This window comes from Ips typographus, linkage group LG1, assembly GCF_016097725.1.
Source record: "Ips typographus isolate SLU linkage group LG1, UJ_Ityp_2.0, whole genome shotgun sequence".
In the NCBI taxonomy this organism is placed as follows: Eukaryota; Metazoa; Arthropoda; class Insecta; order Coleoptera; family Curculionidae; genus Ips; species Ips typographus.
This window is the reverse complement of record NC_138422.1, coordinates 649,091-668,763: the sequence shown is the minus strand read 5'-3', so window position 1 is coordinate 668,763 and position 19,673 is coordinate 649,091. Positions and strand designations below refer to the sequence as shown.

At 34.5% G+C, this 19,673-nt stretch overlaps 3 protein-coding genes across 5 annotated transcripts in view; 1 reads left to right on the top strand and 2 right to left on the bottom strand.

Annotated features, from left to right (window-relative positions):
* LOC145739404 (potassium voltage-gated channel protein Shaw-like) overlaps positions 1-19,673 on the top strand; it is a 91,693-nt gene that overhangs the window by 12,104 nt on the left and 59,916 nt on the right. The gene's annotated exons all lie outside the window — the stretch shown is intronic.
* Positions 12,607-13,994, bottom strand: LOC145740100 (uncharacterized). Its single transcript, XM_081995458.1, has 2 exons — positions 13,444-13,994; positions 12,607-13,325 (listed from the first exon to the last, which is right to left on the bottom strand). Exons 1-2 carry the CDS (start codon positions 13,873-13,875, stop codon positions 13,128-13,130), a joined length of 630 nt encoding a protein of 209 aa, XP_081851584.1. The 5' UTR covers positions 13,876-13,994; the 3' UTR covers positions 12,607-13,127.
* On the bottom strand, positions 14,207-18,884 carry LOC145739735 (uncharacterized). Its single transcript, XM_081995103.1, has 8 exons — positions 18,745-18,884; positions 18,381-18,686; positions 18,074-18,328; positions 15,437-15,634; positions 15,110-15,376; positions 14,838-15,050; positions 14,602-14,785; positions 14,207-14,542 (listed from the first exon to the last, which is right to left on the bottom strand). Exons 1-8 carry the CDS (start codon positions 18,757-18,759, stop codon positions 14,373-14,375), a joined length of 1,608 nt encoding a protein of 535 aa, XP_081851229.1. The 5' UTR covers positions 18,760-18,884; the 3' UTR covers positions 14,207-14,372.

The following is a 19,673-nucleotide window of genomic DNA, read 5'->3' as shown; positions in this document are numbered from 1 at the left end:
CGATAAAAGTAATTTTAAATTTGACTTTGGTTTAGTCAACTAGCTAAGTGGCTTTAAACTACAACCAAACAAGTGCACGAGCCGAGAATGAGTCAAAATGGCTTTCCCAAGTTAATAATTTAAACATTTTAACCAAAACAAGTCAAACTGAGACACAGGCAGCAGAAAAATGAAGTTAACCACCGTAAAAAAAGAAGAAGAAAACTGCAATGGAAGAAAAGAAGCCAAGATCCAAAATTATATAAAAAGATAACCAAAATTCAAAATCAAATAGAAGTAAACCTGAAACAGTATTTTTTTTTAAGAAAATGAAGAAATTGAATCGTAACACAATCAGCCTACATTGTATGTTTGTAACAACGATTGGAGCTTTTCTTAGAGTTTTTGACACCAATTTATGGACACGCTGTATATTTATACTCATTTGTTTTGTTTATTCAAGATGCTTCTCATACTCAACACCAGTTAATAATTCTAGTATGGCAACACTGATTATGACGTAATTGTAATTTTTTTAGGACAAACTGTATTGTCGTGTCTTTGAGATGGAACATTATCACAGAGCCCTGAAGATGTAAATTTGCTAGTAGTTAAGGATATACGTTTATTACCGTTTATTACTGCAATCAACAATTCACCAGGTTCACATAGAAGCTGACCGTGAAATCAGACGCTATTATTGGCCAATTCTGTAATTTCTATAGAATTAATCCTAAAAATAAATTTATCCGGAGGTGTAGGCTCCAAGTTGTATTGGAATTATTATTTCTTGATTGTCATGACGAAAAAATGAGCCTGTAGATTTGCGCTCGTTTATGTTTTCGACGATTTCTAAACCGTCACCAAGTCAAAGTATTTGATTCACGTGTCCGTTTTTAGGTGATATCAGCACAATTCTTGGACATTTCTATAGTCGAAATGGCAACATTAGCCCACAATTGCCGCAAAAAACTCGGAACCAAAGTGAGTTACCCGGTGACATAATGTCCCACATCATCAACTGAAAAGACTATTACATATTGGATTTGTGCCCTTTCAAAAAGAGGATATCGCACCAGAATCGATCGTCACACGAGGAAGATTTAGGAATCGTGACGTTCATATCGCCTCCCGAATTGTGTGCTTTGATACCTCCTGACACCAGATTGGAATTTACTATCTCTCTCACTCTCTACGACATATAATATAATAACATTATTATTTGCCTTTCAACAATCAGAAGCCATTTTGGGGAAACGCGTCACATTAGGGAAAGCACATCCCGAGTCGTTTATATTAGTTTGTGCACACATACACACACAGAGAAGGGTAATAACATTATCAATTCATGTTGTTCTTTACCGGTTCCTCCTGAACCCCGCTGGCATAGAAGGAAAAATCGATGCGTTTCGTGGTGTTACTTAGTGACGCTTCAGTTACGAAACTTGTTTACGTTACGGCGAGAGAAATATTAAGTTTTCACGGGTCCCGGGGGACACGGGAACGACCCGGAAATCTTCCCTTCTCCCCTACCCCGTAATTCTGTCATTATTCATGCGACTCGGAATGTACAACATACGGGAGGGCTGGGTAATGTGATCGTTATGGCACCACACGTGCCAAGAAAAAAATGTTGTCCCATAATGTAATTAATGTTTTCATATGGTATTTAGAAGCAGGAAATTTCTACTTTGTTATCTACGACCGTCAGTGTAAATAGCCAATTACGCAAAGTTTTCAGTTATGCACAGTTGTAAAAAAATGGTCCTATAGCAATTTAAAACAATTGTAGAGATCTTTGGTACTTTTAAAAAGATTCTCAGTAGCATTTAGAGGTTTCTGTCACATTTAAAATAGTACTAGAAGCCTTTAGGAAATTAAATCAAGCGTTCTTTAAAATCAAAGTCAAGTCAATAATTTACCTCCTACCCGATAGCTCAGAAAGGGGGCACTTTTCCACCACAGTTTATATGACGTTTATTTTTATTTACTTTCCACCCTACAATCAAGTTGGATCACCTGTAATGAATGGATAACCGATCATTTCTATTCCATGGTTTGTAAAAAAGGTATCTGAAGGACATCACCTGTTAACGCCGAAATGATGTCCTTCAGATACTTACAGACAGGAGATCTGTGGTAAAGAATCAAATAGATAAGGTCTCTAGAATAGCCGGATGTTTGAAGGACATTATATGGAAAAATCAGTTCCTAAAAATAGAAGCAAAGACCAGAATATATAAATCATGCGTAAGGCCAATAATTACATATGCCGCAGAAACCACGGCAGAGATGAGAACGCTACGTAACAGAATACCCAACCAAGAACTAAGACGAATCTGCGACATACAGGACATTGTAAGATTGACATGAGAGAGATGGGGAGAACACACTCTAGAAGACCGCCAGGCAGACCATCAAAGAGGTGGAGGGATAGCTGGATGTCGACGTAGCAAGGAACTCCTTAAAGCTGGAAAAACAGGCTGAAAGCCTATTTCAAGAAGAAGAAGAAGAAGAGTACAAACCACTTGGAAACACTAATCCTAGAAATATTTTTGTTTAAATTGGTAATTTTTTCTTATTTTAATGTGTGTGCACCAACTTGCTGCATCTACTAACCGGGCTATAACACTGACCATTGTGGACATTACTTGCAGAACGCTCTAGCAGATAAATGAAATCGTCCGGAAAACAATCGCGAGAACCGGACATTTGCAATATTCAAGTGAACGAAAAAAGGTCACTATTTATCGGACAAACACCTAACTTGAATGCAGCTTAATTCGAATTCGAGGATGCAAAATAGCGTCAGAACATGTCAAGCAGACGCGTTTTCCAGCCACTCTCGATCCGGACGGACAATAAATTTTTATTGATCCGGCGTGTCGATGAAATGGCCATTTAAAACGTCGCGTTTCGCCTAAAACATGTTGTGCTAACGGCTGCTTTTACGCTCTTTTAAAATATATACGTGAACCGCATAAAATGTTACGTAACCGAAATGAAATTATGCTTTACGGCCCCCCGTCTTGAAGGCTGAAAATTTACAGCGTGGACCAGTTTTGTTCCGACGTTTCCCTTTAAAACTTTTAAAGCAGATGAGACGTATTAATTAGGCAACTGGGACGACGTCTCTTTTGACTTCTTAAGAAATTTCCATTGTTTCAAAAACTGTCCAGGGGCGGAATGGGCGGAGCGAGCGACAACTGTTATTTCAGCGAAAAGAAAAGTAATTACATTAGGACCGCTCGTTTCTCCACGAAAAGGTTATTTTCCTTTGCGGCGATAAGTTCGTGGGTAATTAGGTTTGGAGCGCTGCTTCTCTATTGTTCGAGTGGAAAAAACTAGCCGATTCGTAAATTCCATCTTGAGAAGCAACATTTTGTACGACAAGTTGAAAAAAGTTACTTTATTGTCTTTATAAAAAGGTTTAAGAATAAATTTTAAAGAATAATGACTGAATAAGATTAGAACTTACTAGCAAAAATAGACCCATTTCCTGGACTTCTGTAACGTAAGAGTTATTTACCTAGTAAGTGCGGAAAAAGTCTCCATTAACATTTTTCTTAAAATAGTATATTTCATTACCAGTACAGAAATGAGGATTTTTCCGTGCGCGCGTGACGGGAAGTCATGCAAGAACGGAAAATCCATTTCTGGACGAGTAATGAACGATATTTTTTATTATACTTAGGTACCTGAAATCAACATAAACAAAAAATATCGCAAAAAATTATTAAGAAAATCGGGAATATTTATTTTTATTTTTAAAACAGTAAAAATGTAAGTACATACAACTCAAATTAATTTTGGACAGAACCGTTATTATTAATAGTAATATTTATTGTACAATTCGTATTATTGTTGAAGAGTGTTCGTGTATGCTTTGGTTCTCTTGATTGACTGTTACAGATGTTGTAGTTTCCAAGTTACAAGGACTAAACAACTTCCGTGATACTTCAATTTTTCTTTGTATGGACTCTTCTATATATCCTTCTGCTACATTGTAAGAAACCCATCCTCCGTGTCTTTTCAAAGTGAGCAAATCACCGCCGTTTTCCACCAACATGGTTGCCGAAGAGCGCCTTAGCCCATGTCCGGTATATTCTTCGGGATTTTTTAGTTTTAGGTATTTTGCAATAAGTTTTGGAATACCACTGATAGTATGGCACCCAACATGTTGAGCGTAACATCTTTGGTTTCGGTATGCAACAAATAATCTTCTACTCTCCATATGTTTAGGGCGGAGATCTGCGTATTTACGGTAAATTGTACAGGGATCGAATTTGCAATTTTCATTGGTAATGGTAAAACTTCTTGACCTGTGAGTTTTTCCATCTCGTAAGAACACGACAAGGAAACGCCCATTATCTTCCACATCATCTAAACTCAAACGTATTACATCATCTCTGCGGCATGCACCGAAGATGCCAAAACACTAAAATTACTTTTGCTAGTAGATATTCTCCATCTGAAGCTTCACATAAAAATTTGGTTACTTGTTCTGCTGTAAGAATCTTGGATTTCTTTGGTATATATCCTACAGCTCGTCGTTTCAAAAAAGCAATCGTTTTTGGATATTGATGGTGAGTATTTTCTTTTATTGCCAAACAACTCTTTAACATAGAGGATCGACTCCATAAAGTGGAGGATTTCATAGTGTTGGGTTTTTCAGAAAAATATACTAAAAGAATATCGTCACTCACAATTTTGATTCGTTTCTGAGTCCGCCATTCGGTAAAACTGTTATATTCTTGTTCATATCTCAACCTGGATTTCACTGGTAATAAATCTGCACTCACTTCTGCCGCTCGTTGTAAGATATTTTCGGGAATATCCCGATTTTCTTCACAATCTGAATTCATTTTTGCAAAATGTAATAAATACATAAATACTTAATTTTCACTGACAGAAAATAAAATTTGTCATTAATAAATAAATCGTTGCTATAGACACATTACTCGTTTCTTTTTTTTCTTCGGGTTGCCATAGGATATCTAGTATCATGGATATCTATGTTTATTATTAAGCGCACGGAAAGAGGGATCGGGAAAAAATTTCCGTGCGCTGTTCCGAAAATGTCATATTTACTGTATTTTATAAACAGTTGAAAATGTAGTATTTTCTGTTAAGTATAATAAAAATGTAATTTTTATCAATGTATTTTCAAAAAGAAAAACTTTCAAGTTGTATTGAATTTGATGGTTTCGGATTACTTGCCCATTCTATTAATCTTAAAAGTGCAAAATTGACATTTTTTAATTCCAGTAATTCGGTCCTTTCAATAAGAAACCCGCTCTTGAAAATATAAATCTTTACGGCGGACAACAAAAGCCCTTAATTGTGTTCCAAGTCCCTTTGAAAAATCCCTTTTTTTGCCGTGTAATATTTCACAATTTCGCAACTACGGAACGGGATTTACTATGCTATTGTTGATACGTTCTTAGCGTAAATAAATTTAGTAATTACATTAAAGAAATTCAGTTCGCACTTTTTGATCGATATTTCCAGAGTTTCTGGTGATATTCGTTCGACCTACGCGAAAAAAGATATTTCTTTTCTAAGCTGGTGAATACTGAATACCTCGAGAGGCAAAACAAAAAAAAATTATATTCTTGGAAGAAAACCACGTCGAATTTTAATGACGTTCGCGTTTTTTTTTCGGTCCCTTGCGGGAATTTTAAATTTATACTTAAGCAAAAAATGGTTTTTGCTCACCTAAAGTTTATTGGCTCGGTATCGCAATCAAGGAGGGCACAAAGGCTCATTACAAAACAGACTGTTGAATTTTAATTTTATCCCTTGTGTGTAAATGGGACTGTTTTAATTTGCTTCAAAGTAAACAAGGGCCTTGTAACTGAAGCTTAACGGTTTATTTTCATAAGTCAACAGCAGCAGGCATACATATGCATGGTTAGCGCCCTCCATGTTGAGTGTTAAGAGAAAACTTTGGTGCTTCACAGATTGAGTTTGTTGCAATTGAGTAGATTTATGTTGGTCACGGTAATAAAAGTTGTTTATAGCCGATTGCACAAGTAGTTTTTCCTTATAAGTGAAGTTGAACCCTGTTTGTTGCTCCCTATTTTAGTTATGAAGTATTTTCTAACTGTGATAGACAATAATTAGTTTCTTAATCAAATCAAAAAAACTTCATGGGTAGATTATCCCCAATACACATTTGTAATCATTTTAGATGCGACAATATTCGGTTTAGCTTTTCTGTACCATTTTTTCAAAAATCTTCTTTCTTTCTTCTTCACAATTTGAAATTATATGAATACCGAGGGTTTTGTACGAAGGCCACAGACGTTATTTTTCTTAAATTTCGACTTCAAACTCGGAAATTAACTAAATTCCGACTTTGAACTCGGAAATGAGTTAAATTCCGACTTTGAACTCAGAATTTACTTTGTCACATTGCAAAAGCTCTTCAAACCAAATTAGACAAAATTTTTCAGTTTGGCAACTCTGCAAACATTCTTCGAAACAAATTAGTAAAATGTGTTAACTTTGGCAACATTGCTAACACACTTCAAAGAAATTAGTCGGACTTGTCAGTTTGGTTACATTACAAACACTCTTCGAACCAAAATTGTAGAATTTGTTAGTTTGATAACAATGCAAGGACACTTTTGAACCAAATTACCAAATTTTGTCAGTTAGGCAACATTTCAAACAGTCTTCGACCTAAATTAGGAGAGTTTGTTAATTTGGCAACATTGCAAGCAAACACACTTCAAAGAAATTAGTTGAACTTGTCAGTTTGGACAGATTTGAAACACTCTTCAAATCAAAATTGTAAAATTTGTCAGTTTGATAATATTGCATATGCTCTTCACCCCAAATTAGTAGAATTAGTCAGTTTGGCAACATTGCAAACACTCTTTGAGCTTAATTAGTAGAATTTGTTAATTTGTCAACATTGCAAAAACACTCTTCGAACCAAAATAGTAGAATTTGTCAGTTTGACAACATCGGAATTTAGTTAATTTCTGAGTTTGAAGTAAAAATTTAAGAAAAATAATGTCTGTGGCCCTTCTACGCCTTCGTAGTTTTGCGTCTAAATAGTTAAACTTACGGTATTCGTCGGATTGCTGTTTAGTTGTGCTTTACACTTTTTAGCTTTATACTACTTTAGTTGTACTGTTAGTTTTATTTATATAAATTAATTTTAGTACATTATAACATGACTTGACCAGAAGATTTAAAAAACATATACCATTATTTTGAATGAAGTTTTAAAGGCCTTCCAAAAAAGGGTTTTTATTCTGATCAATACAACTGGCGTGTTATCGTTACGGCAAACGAGGGTATTAATTAACCGTATCACTATTTAAACTCGTGAGTTTGTGCGTATCGTAACGATTTATTGTGTTTTTCTTTAATTAATTTTTAACTCGAAACCCACCGAGTTTTTGCGCCAGTTATTAATCAGGACTGTTGCTTTAATCACTATAGAGTGAAATGAATAATAACCTCTCTTTTTCCTTCTCAGCTTGAAGTTCTTAATCAGATTGATGATGACATAAATATCAGGGGTAGATTTAATGAAAGTGGATACAGATTGCCTTAATTATATTCTCGTAACAATTCCAATCCAGTTGGACAGATGTCCAATTCAACGACAAGACAACCAGAAAGATAACGTGGATGTTATCAATAATATGGCCATCGCCCGTTCGAGGTTAACACAATAGATTGGCCTGAGATATGCCTCAAAGGTAATTAACATGTAGTTAAATCGAGCATTGTTTGACATGAACGTATATCCTTAACTACTAGCAAATTTACATCTTTAGGGCTCTGTGATAATGTTCCATCTCAAAGACACGACAATACAGTTTGTCCTAAAAAAATTACAATTACGTCATAATCAGTGTTGCCATACTAGAATTATTAACTGGTGTTGAGTATGAGAAGCATCTTGAATAAACAAAACAAATGAGTATAAATATACAGGGTGTCCATAAATTGGTGTCAAAAACTCTAAGAAAAGCTCCAATCGTTGTTATACAGTGTATGTTTATAAGGCTGATTGTGTTACGATTCAATTTCTTCAAAAATTACTGTTTCAGGTTTACTTCTAGTCAATTTGATTTTGAAATTTGGTTGTCTTTTTATTTAATTTTGGATCTTGGCTCTGGTCAGTTTTTTCTTTTCTTCCATTGCAGTTCTCTTCTTCTTTTATTTAAGTTAGTTAACTGCCTGTGTCTCAGTTTGACTTGTTTTGGTTAAAATGTTTAAATTATTAACTTGGGAAAGCCATTTTGACTCTTTCTTGGCTCGTGCACTCGTTTGGTTGTAGTTTAAAGCGACTAAACCAAAGTCAAATTTAAAATTACTTTTATCAAATAAAATCAATTTTGCTCATAATGAGACTACTTAAGCGTCGGTTATCACTTCGGTTTACAGAGTTGCCAACTGTTTAGATTATTGGTAATATTTACGAGAAAGAAAATAATTATCTATCTGTGGTGTTTCCCAATATGGAAGCCGATAACTTTTCACTATTTATATAAAGAGCCATCAAATTTTTAGAGCCCTTGTCGACGAAACTGACTGATATGCCCGACGAGTAATCAAGGATAAGGTCCGTCCGGATCGAGGATAGATGGGATTACGTCATTTTCGCTTCCTGAAAAGAGACTCAATCTTTACTACACGTTTCGTATTATTTTATGTAAGAGTTGGTCTCCTGCTGTTTTCCTTTCCAACTTACACACGGAAATTAAGCCGGTTGCGGAAAGTTTGATAAGCCGACTGCGAACTGTAGTTGAATACAGAATCGCAGGTGATTAATGGTGAATCCATTAGTTGATTGTCAGTTTTGGGAGGCCCACCTCAATAAATTTCCAATCGATTTCCATGATGCGGTAAAACGATTCTTAGAGCTGAACGAGACTAGTGGAAAAAAAAATTGATTTATTTTTAATGTTGCCCTAAGGGTCACTTTTCAGATAGTCGAGTAAATCCCACGTAATTTATGAGGGTTTTTGTATGAAGGGGTGTTAACCTCACTTTATAATAATGTATAGATTTGTATCAATGGATTTGGACAGCTTTAGTAAATACACAGTAAATATCAACGCAAAATGCCAAAGGGAATCTGTTTTGGTTATCCATCCACATCCAGTTTTACATTAAATTTTGTTATAGATACATTTGAAGTGATTCTAGTCGACATGGAAGAACACTACTTTATACCCTACCAAGTACTAAGTTCTTTGGAAAATAAATTCAATTTAAATGAAAATCTTTGCTGCTATAATAGCTATAAAGAAAAAGCAACTCCTTTTATTCTTTTGTTAAGGTAACGTATAGAAACTACAAAAAGTATTTGTTTATCCTATTAGCAGACAGTTACATTTTCTAAGCTTTGAACTAGGTATGCTTCTATAGGAAATTAATAAGTCTTTTCGTTTGGAAAACATTATTTATAGGTCGCAGATTTATAGCAAACATTTGTATTCAAAGAAAGAAATCCAATTTCCAGGAAATTAAATTTTAGGTTTCTAGTTCCTGCTCGAGACTAATAGTTCCCAGCCCAAGAGAGATTTGTCTTTTTAGATTGAACAATTATAGTTCCGTTTGACTAAAACACACAACTGCACTATAGTAGATAGAACCCTTTGAACTTAAATAACCATTGATTACTGATTTTGACACAATTATTGGGTTTCATAAATTTTATCCTTGTGTCCTGAAAATGTAACATATTGACAACGTCGTGGTATTCATTGATTGTGCCAAATTTGAAACTCAGATATGCAATTTGTAACAATTTGTTGCTTGGAACCCTAAGAACTCAGGTATTTGACGACTTACGTCAAAAGACACTGAATATAAAAGATAATCAAGACTTTAGGTTTCTAAAAATATGCTTCTGAGATACTGGCTTGTACAGGGTGTTCCAATACGCCGTGCACTCGTCTGTTGCTCAAAAACTATCTAGGGGGCGTTCGATACCAGTAAAATGAGAAATATTCGAAAACTTAAATGGAATGTTTTTTTTTATATCTTCTTATGTAGAATGATGGGGATGTTTAAAGTTTGTTTTGAATGAAATTAAATATTTCAAAAACTGCTGTTCGTAAACTTTGTTTCTACGTCACTTTAAAGAATATTCTGTCCTTTAAAATGTCCCGAAACAAATTTTCAATTTAGTTTTTGGTCTTTCGTGTACAAGAAGTTTTTACAAAATTTGCTCTTTTGTCCTAGATATCTCGAAAAAATTAAATGCAATGTTTAACAAATTTACAAGGTGATTCCAAAGTTGGTGCTTTCCTTTCACCTGCGAATAGGGCTTCAAAAAATAAGGTTTTTGTTCCTTTGACGCTTTTTCGAAAAAAAGTTGTACTGAAAAAATAATAATTTAATGATTTTGGCCAAACCACTTGAAGTAATTAAACAAAAATTTTGTAGGTGTCAATAGCTACGTGGAAAAGAAATTTTCCAAGAAACAACAATTTTCTTGCGTTTACCAGTGGCGTGCGTATAATTTTTTTTAAACATTTTCAAAAAAAAATATTACCCTACTGGTTTTTTTTTAAATAAAATTTATTATTGAATTCCTTGTTCAATTCTAAAAATAAAACTCCTTTTATTATTTTTTGCTACAACGCACCATTTCCCAGTAAAAAAATAAAAACCGTCTTAATGCGTGCCTAAAATTAAATGCTGTTTTAATTTAAAATGTCAAATTATTAAAAATTAGTTCAAAGGCGGCTGAAATCTTTTGTTTATGTTTATGTCTGTCGATAAGGAATAACCTGTAGTTAGTTAAAATTAAATTTAAGTTATTTTTTATTTTGTTTTTTTCAATAAAACTTTGACACCCTGTATCTTCGTTATTGTTCATATTTCGAAAAACCCTCAAAGGAAAAAAAAACTTATTTTTTGAAGCCCTATTCGTAAGTGAAAGGAAAGCCCCAACTTTGGAATCACCCTGTATAATAGAAAGCAAACAAGTAAGTTTGAAAACTGCAATTATTTGTTGGATTTTGGATTATACACCGTGCACACTGAGATTACCAATCAAGACCAATCAAAACGACCTTAGTAATTGGTGTTATTTTTTGATTTTGCTGCTTGATCCACACAATTTTTCTTTAAATGTTGTCGTTTTCGAGATATTTTATATTTTTGAGGACAACTTCTGTATTTGAGACTGGTAATGTAAAAATAATTAGGTCTGGACAGTTTCAATACCGGTTAATTAATTAACTCATATTATACTGTTGTTATTGAATAAAATTTATGGAATGACAATAACATCAACATGACAATGTCCATTTTATGAACCTGATGAATATAAATGTTTTAGCCAAGTTTTTCTTGACTAACTTTTTTTTTTTCGAAATTAATCCGGCTAGTAAATTGGCCGAACATAAAAAAGCTTTCAGAAACAAAGGCTGACGTTTAAAATTCACAATATACTTAATCCTCGCGGGGGCCAAGTAATTACCGGGGCCGGAAATTTGCTTTAAATTGGTTGCTTTTTAATTTTTCCCTCTGCCAGCGTGAAATATCAATCAGAGGATAGCTAATACGAAATTTCAGTGCGAGATCCCACTTTTAACGAAGAGAAATTCTCTTTTCGCAAAACCCATTAACCTACACCTCGTGTATATTGCCAAATGTGCAATTACGAACCTCCTGGAATTCATTTCTACGAGCATTTAACACGCCTGGTCCTATCGGAAACAATCGATTTCTAGTTGCTCGTTAAGCTTCAATCAACCTAACTAATAACCGGAGAAAGTCTATTTTATCCGCCTCTGCAGTGATTGATCATCCTTAATCGACTATCCGTGACGTAATCGACTGAATTAAACTATTTTCATAATAATTTTAGTCCGAGGCTTAAACCGTCTGGACCTTAATCGGGACAGCGATAAATCCGCTTACGTAACGAGAACAAATTTCCCCTTCATGTTATGATATTCCGTTAGATGGGTAATCCAGCAACGACAAAAACGATAATGGCACTAGTTAAAGCAAACCGTTGGCCATTTTGTGCTGTCACTCTCAGATCTAAATTGTATTTCGCTGAACGACATAATTACGCAAACCACGCTTTGTCTCTAAATTAATTAGGGTTGGACGTATCAGAATATGAACAATGTCCAATTAGTAAAGACCGTTTTAAGTTATTGACACACACTGTATATTAGAGCAGTACAAAAGTGACGCAGGTTGTTTTCAACCACCAATTGAAAATTAGAAAATAAGGCTTTTTAGTTTAAACCAAACGAATAAAAGTAAAAGAAAATAACTAAAATAAAAATAATAGCTATTTATGTAACCAGTTACGAAAAGATCGATTTTGTGTAACGAATGAATGTTTGTAGGGCGAGCGCAGCGAAGTCCATGAACTGTGACAACGACATGTTCTGATGGATGTCGCCCATATGTTTCTACGGAAATGCATAAAAACAGGGAGTGATGAAATGAACTTTTCATAACTAGTTACATAAAGTGATACTTTATTAGTACTTTTAAAGTAAAACGTTTTGTCACTCTAATCAGTTTTGAAAAGTGTCACTTTATATGCCAAAATTAGAAAAAAGTAATTTTAATCCCTGGGGGATTTAAAGTAAATTCTTCCAAATTAAACAATGATTTTATTGAAATTTTATTTATTTGTTAAAGTGTAAGAACGAAAAAGGATAATTAACATAAACATAACTTAAATCTAGTTCTTATTATTATATATATTTACATTTATATTGACTTTGGTGCAGTTTGCAAGGCTAACGAAGGGTGGACAATTGGAAGCAACATTTTTAGTAGTAAACATATTCTGCACATACGTAGCAGTCGCCGTTGCCGTTGTCTCATTTTCTGAAATTGATCTTTCTATGGTTGATGCTGATGCCATATCAACATCGGAGAAGACATTGGTGAATATTTGATCGACAACATTCTTCTTTTGATACAATGAATTTTCAACATAACCTTCAGCAACAGAACTGCTTTCCAGCCACCATGTCTTTTCAACACATCTATGGTTGATCCAGAGTCGGCAACTAAAAAAGCTGATGATCTGCGAAAACAATGCCCAGTATATAGGTTTGCGTTTGGTAGTCTCAAGTAGCCAGCAATTCTCCTTGGTAGCTGTCCAAATGTATTTTTTCCTATGGGCTGAGTCATGCATTTCCCATTTCTGTAAAACACAAAAAATCGTTTTCGCCAGACGTTTTTATCACAAACAAGCGATCCTTTCCTGATTTTGTACCCCGTAGATTTACCAGAGAAAAGCTTTTATGATCCGAGACATCGTTGCAGTCTAACTGGCAGAGCTCCTTTCCTCGACATGCTCCAGCGACTCCCATAATCAGCACCACCTGCAACAAAATTGTCTCCTGTCAGTACATTTTGTAGTTTTGTAGACAAAAATAATCAATGGTGTTATTTTTAGTAGTACTATCAGGAAAATATTCAAAGTAAAGAAAATAATCTTACCTTTTGGGCTAGATATTGTTCATCTGGAGCATTTTGAAGAAAATCTCTTATATGGTCGAAATCGGACTTCTTCGGCTTATAATGGTCATTCTGTCTCTTTAGAAATGCTTGGAGTTTACTGTATTTGCTGATGTCGACGTTTGCTTCAGATATTATCGTGGCTTTGATCATGGAATATTGGCTCCATAGAGAAGATGCCTTGAGCTTCTTAGACTTCTGCAGGAAGTAAGCCAGGAGCACCTTTTCATCCGTAAAATTCTCTGCATTCTGTTCAACGCACCATTTTTGGTAAACAAGAAACTGTTTTTTGTAAGCCTCGCGAGATTTTTCTGGAAGAAGGCTAGCGATGGCCTCTTGGGCGGCCTCTTCAATGTTCATTTTCAAAAAATACGATTTTTCTGGACTCACCGTTTGATAACAACTGATTGACATTTGTTTTGTGCCATAGCAACACTTTCAGGCCACAATAAATTTTAAGTGAATCCACCATGCCAACAACAATCAATAACAACTATACGAGAGTACCGTTGTAACCACTGTTAGTTTTGTAATTTTTGTTATTTTTAGTTTCTCGCATTCTAAAGTGCATAAAATAATATATAAACCTCGTGACTAAAGTGTCTTTTAATCCCTTAGCGAATTACAAACCTTTTGCCGCGGGATTAAAAGAACCACTTTAGTCCCTAGGTTTATAATATACTATTCAACCACCAATTGAAATTTAGAAAATAAGGCTTTTTAGTTTAAACCAGACGAATAAACGTAAAAGAAAATCAATAAATATTTATTATTTGTCAGTTAAGTTATACATTACACATTTAAATTGCATTTTTTTTGCGCCACTACATAACAATTAGAAGTACACACTAAAAGAAAATAAATTAACTCTAAACTACATTAAGTTAATATCACATTGAGTAAAACTCAAATCACTGTTGAACTTGAAGCAGTCTTTTAGCGGTTTCGGCGCCCATTCGCCTAATATAGTCCAGAACGTCGTCGGCCATTTTCTGAACCTCCTCCTGCGTCATCAACTTCCGGTCGGCAGCCACACCCACCTGAAGTCTGTCGTCGTAACTGACTATAGCAAAAGCGGCTCCTGTAATTTTAAAATTTAGAACCACAACCACCCTATATATCGAACCGCTCTTAACTCACCGACTCCTTTAATCACTGGAGCTAAGGGTACCACCTTCTCCAACTCGCACCCGTCCAAGATTTTGATTGCGGAACCACCTGGTACATTGGTGAATAGGAAAGTTTGACTGTTGAACCCTGATACAGCGTTCACTAATGGAATTGGCATACATCCCATGCCGTATTTGAGGTAGTATTTTACCAGCTACGTCAATTAGATTATAGAAAAAAAAGTGGTGGTGGTGGAAAATACTCACCAAGAGATCAGAGTACTTCACTTGCTTGTTAATGGCTTTGTTTACAGTCTTTAGAGCACTCAGCATACTGGATGACTTGTGAATTGACGGGATATTAAAGATGGCTACTGTCAGTTTGTTTTCTAGTGGAACGGGTTTCGTGGAGTCCAAGGTGGGAAAGTCTATCAAAACTGGGGTCACCGTCGTCATATCTTTGGGCACTGGAAAGTTGTTCTGCAAGTGACAGTATGGTGGTAAAGTTTCTCGTGGTTGGATAGAGTTTTCGGTATTACCTTTGTGAAGAATTTGGTAATGCTGGCCACAATCCCGGTGGTGAGCACCGAGACAAACTTACACTTTTCCGAGTTTTTAACGTTCTTTACTAAGTTCAGGCATTCGGGTTTCTCTTCAGTGGCCCAGGCCACCACTTTACGACCTGAGTAGCTGACGTTTTTCAACGCGTTATTGTCTGGCGTCCTCAGAGTGTCGTTTTCAAACAGCCTACCTAGTGACAGGAATACCACCTCGAAACTCAGACACAGCAAGTTTACAAATCTAGTCTGCAAGACAAAAACAAATTAAAATTTGCAAACCTACTTAAGATTTAAGTAGTTTAGTACCAGTGTGATTTTAATACGTTGCAGTAAACTTAAGGAACGTGTGGGTTGGTTAGTGTTGAAAAGCTTCCTGTACAACTCCACCCCGTAATTTTGGGAGGATTCATCCCCGAATAGTCTGATTAGAAGGGCAATGAGAGAGGTTCCATCTGCTATACTGTGGTGGAATCTGGCTACCAAGGCATAACGGTGGAATCCGTCCTAAAACAATGAAAGTCAGCATTAAGAAGTCTAATCACGGTTAACCGAAATGAAAGACTATTAGAATAATAATAACAATAATGTAGTTATGAATAACTTTTTTAGTATTTTGAATACTCTAGCAGACTATACCAAATAAAGGTCAAAATCTAGTTACTAAATGCCGTGTTCAATTTTCGTTGAAATTCAGTTTTTTTACACATATTATGGTTTTTGACATGTAGGCCAAAGTTGGATTTTTTTAAATGGGACACTCTCTATATTTTTACATATTTTAATTACATACGTTAAATCTGCTCTTTCCAAAACCAAATAGTGCAATAAAAGTTTTCTTGAAACTAAAACAAACATTTTTTTTATTGTTAACAATGAAAAATAAAAGCAAAAATATTAAATTATAATATTAAAATAATAGTAATTCGAATGTAAATACAGGGTGTCCCACGACGAAAGACATCGATGGATATTGAAAAAAGTATAAATAGTGTTTTGAAAATTTGACAGGATACTGACGTGGGCATGCCCAATCTAACTAAAATATTTTCTTCCGTTTATACCGGAAGTCGATCACAACTTTCTTATTTTAAATAGAACACTCTATATATTATTACATATTTGGATTCCTCACAAAATTCTGACCAACTTTTGTGTACAATGCCGTATGCCTATCTCTAGCCGTTTTTGAAATATTTGATGTTTTTCCAAAAAAGTGACAGTTGCAACGCTCAACATATTTGTGTACTCTGTCAAAACCGTATTTCATTTTGCAATGAAACTTTGGGTTATTGTAAATAAAGGATCGTTTTATTAAACTGAGGGTGCGTAATGACTCATTTGTATACAGGGTCGTCAAAAAAAAATCATAAACCTGCCACTAAAAAAAATAAAAAATTTCAAGTTTTTTAAATAGAAACCCACATTTTTTATGACGGAATCATTTTGAGCATTAAAAATTACTATACGTTTCAATTTACTTGCCTATACCTAAATCCAACCCATTTCGTTTTATTTGAGAATAAACATTTTTTATTATAAAAACTCCAGATTTCTTGAAAATTTCTCTCTCTAATTACGTGTGGATTTATATCACACCAGTAGTGTGAATTATGTCTATTGAACATTCCATTTTTAGTGAATTTGGCCTCGTCGCTCTAAATAATATTATTCAAAAACAATTCTTCTCCATAGTGACTAGTCAGCAAAAACTCATTAAAAACCACTCTCTTCAGAAAGTCAACCTCTTTTAAGTGTTGCACTAATTTAAATGAAAAAGAGTGAAATTTATGTTTCTTCAGGATCCTTTGAATTGAGTTTTAGGATATGGCTGATTCTACAGAAACTTGTCTTATTGACGAAGTTGGATTTGCAACAAAATAGCCCAAAATTGCAATTTCTACATTTGTATTATTAAGGATTGGTTTTGTTTTAATAGCTTTTCTCTTCACAGATTCCGTATTCTTAAAATTTTCAATTATTTGCTTGACAGCTTTTGGTGCAACCATGCAGCCTAATAAAAAAATGTTTATTCTCAAATAAAACGAAATGGGTTGGATTTAGGTATAGGCAAGTAAATTGAAATGTATAGTAATTTGTCATAAAAAATGTGGGTTTCTATTTAAAAAACTTGAAATTTTTCATTTTTTTTTAGTGGCAGGTTTATGATTTTTTTTTGACGACCCTGTATACAAATGAGTCATAATAAAACAATCCTTCATTTACAATAACCCAAAGTTTCATTGCAAAATGAAATACAGTTTTGACAGAGTACAAAAATATGTTGAGCGTTGCAACTGTCACTTTTTTGGAAAAACATCAAATATTTCAAAAACGGCTAGAGATAGGCATACGGCATTGTACACAAAAGTTGGTCAGAATTTTGTGAGGAATCCAAATATGTAATAATATATAGGGTGTTCTATTTAAAATAAGAAAGTTGTGATCGACTTCCGGTATAAACGGAAGTGCAACCATCTTGAAAATATTTTAGTTAAATTGGGCATGCCGACATCAGTATCCTGCCAAATTTTCAAAACTCTCCTATTTATACTTTTTCCAATATCAATCGAGGTCTTTCGTCGTGGGACACCCTGTATAGGCCAAAGTTGGTTTTTTTTTAAATGGGACACTGTATATTTTTACATATTTTAATTACATACGTTAAATCTGCTCTTTCCAAAACCAAGTAGTGCATAAAAGGTTTTCTTGAAACTAAAACAAACATTTTTAAAATAATAAAAGCAGAAATATTAAATTATAATATTAAAATGATAGTAATTCGAGTGTAAATATAGAGATCTCAAAAAGAGATAAAGATGGTTAAATTATGGAAAAATTGCGCAATTACGATTACACCAGTTTGTTTATATTAAAAAAAGATTCAGCTAGTCCAGCTGGGATATTAAATAGTTGTAAAGTGAACCTAAGAAATATTATACTTACATTATGAGATGTAACCAATGGGGTAGAACTGACGTGTAAGTCCCACAAAACCTGTCCCATTTTTCCATGTTTCGAGTCACTTATTTTCGCCACCAGCTCTTTAAGAGTCTCCTCGTTGAATTCAGCACCATCAGGAATGTTCAATCTTTTCAGCACGTCATCCACCACCAGTTCATTCTTAAGCCAGTAAGGATAGCCACCGAATGAACGTTTCGCTCCCGTTAATTTAGGATACAATTCTGTATGATCGAAGACCTGCACAAATAACACGTTTTAGTCAAACAAATTCCCAGACTCAAAATATTACCTTTTCTTGAAGAGTCTTCATCACAGCACTGTACACATCGGTTTGTCGTTGGCATTTTATGTAAAACACTGAGGTAATAGAACAGATCCAGCTGTCTTTGTCGCTGGGCATAAAGTACATGACGTCTCTACCATCAAACAGGCCTCCATATTTCTTTTTCCACCTTAATTTTAGCACCAGGTCCACCAATTTCCTGTAAAGAGCTGACAGCGTCACCAACGGCACCAGCACAGACCAGCCTATGAAGCTTAGCAGAACTGTTTTCATAATATCCAGGTCTTTTTTGAACTGGTTATTATTCGTAACCTGTTTTTTGATAAACAAATTTATATTCACTCTATGCAGTTTTTGTTGAAAAACTTACGGTTGTAGACTCCATCTTGCAACTGTATTCTATATCGATTGAACGAGTAAACTATGTTGAATGATATCCTCCTTCAACTTATCGCCTTTTTATATATTTGTCGGATAATTCTTATCACGCCTAGGCCTCTAAACGTAAACTGTAAGTGTTGGATAGTGCTTCTTGCAAGCATTCGAAAAAAAAACAGTAAACAATAATAATAAATGAGTAAACAGAAAATGCGGTAATTAAAATGTACTAGACGCGCAACCTTTGACCCTTTCAGGCAACAAGAAAACAATGATCAGACAAGAAAGCGACCTTAAATGAATTACTTGCATTTTATCTTTTTTGGCCTAGATTGAGTTTGTATGGATATAATACTGGCTGCATTTTTAAACATTTGATAAACATTCTTTAATTGTATAACTTGACGTCTTCTTTCTTGAATCAAGTGACAAAATGTCGGATACTAAAAACCAAAAACTAAAAAAATTACGTTTTTCTTAGTACAATCTGAACGTTAATTGACACTTTGTCTACAAAAGTTTATTTTCTAAACTATTTCATAAATTAATCATGTTTAAAATAGGGTCCCTTTACCAGAAACAGAGACTTGTCCAATATTTACTAAAACCCAAAAAACTAAATTTTTAACCCGTTTTGTGACATCTCAAATAATTTTTTTTTTTTTTGAGTAGTATTCACTTGCAGAATATACAGGTGTGGTAAATCCAAAACCGACCATAGGAAAACCGTGTAACGGACAGAGAAACGTACATTATTGCATGCGCGGGACTAAGACAGAAAACGAAAAAAAATATCAAGTAGGCCAAATTTTCAGCGCGCTGTTGCCAAACGCCAAGTATCACTCAAATACCGTCGACAAAATTAATTTTGTTGTTGGATTATTTCTAATTTATTTCCATTCCGATTTCTGTCTATTTGTT

Coding starts and splice junctions, on each gene's coding strand:
- LOC145740100 (XM_081995458.1), bottom strand. CDS start 13,875: ATGTCAATCAGTTGTTATCAAACGGTGAGTCCAGAAAAATCGTATTTT. Junction 13,326..13,443: donor AACAATATCTAGCCCAAAAG/GTAAGATTATTT, acceptor ATTTTGTTGCAG/GTGGTGCTGATTATGGGAGT.
- LOC145739735 (XM_081995103.1), bottom strand. Junction 15,051..15,109: donor TTACCAAATTCTTCACAAAG/GTAATACCGAAA, acceptor TGTCACTTGCAG/AACAACTTTCCAGTGCCCAA. Junction 14,543..14,601: donor TCCAGTGATTAAAGGAGTCG/GTGAGTTAAGAG, acceptor TTAAAATTACAG/GAGCCGCTTTTGCTATAGTC.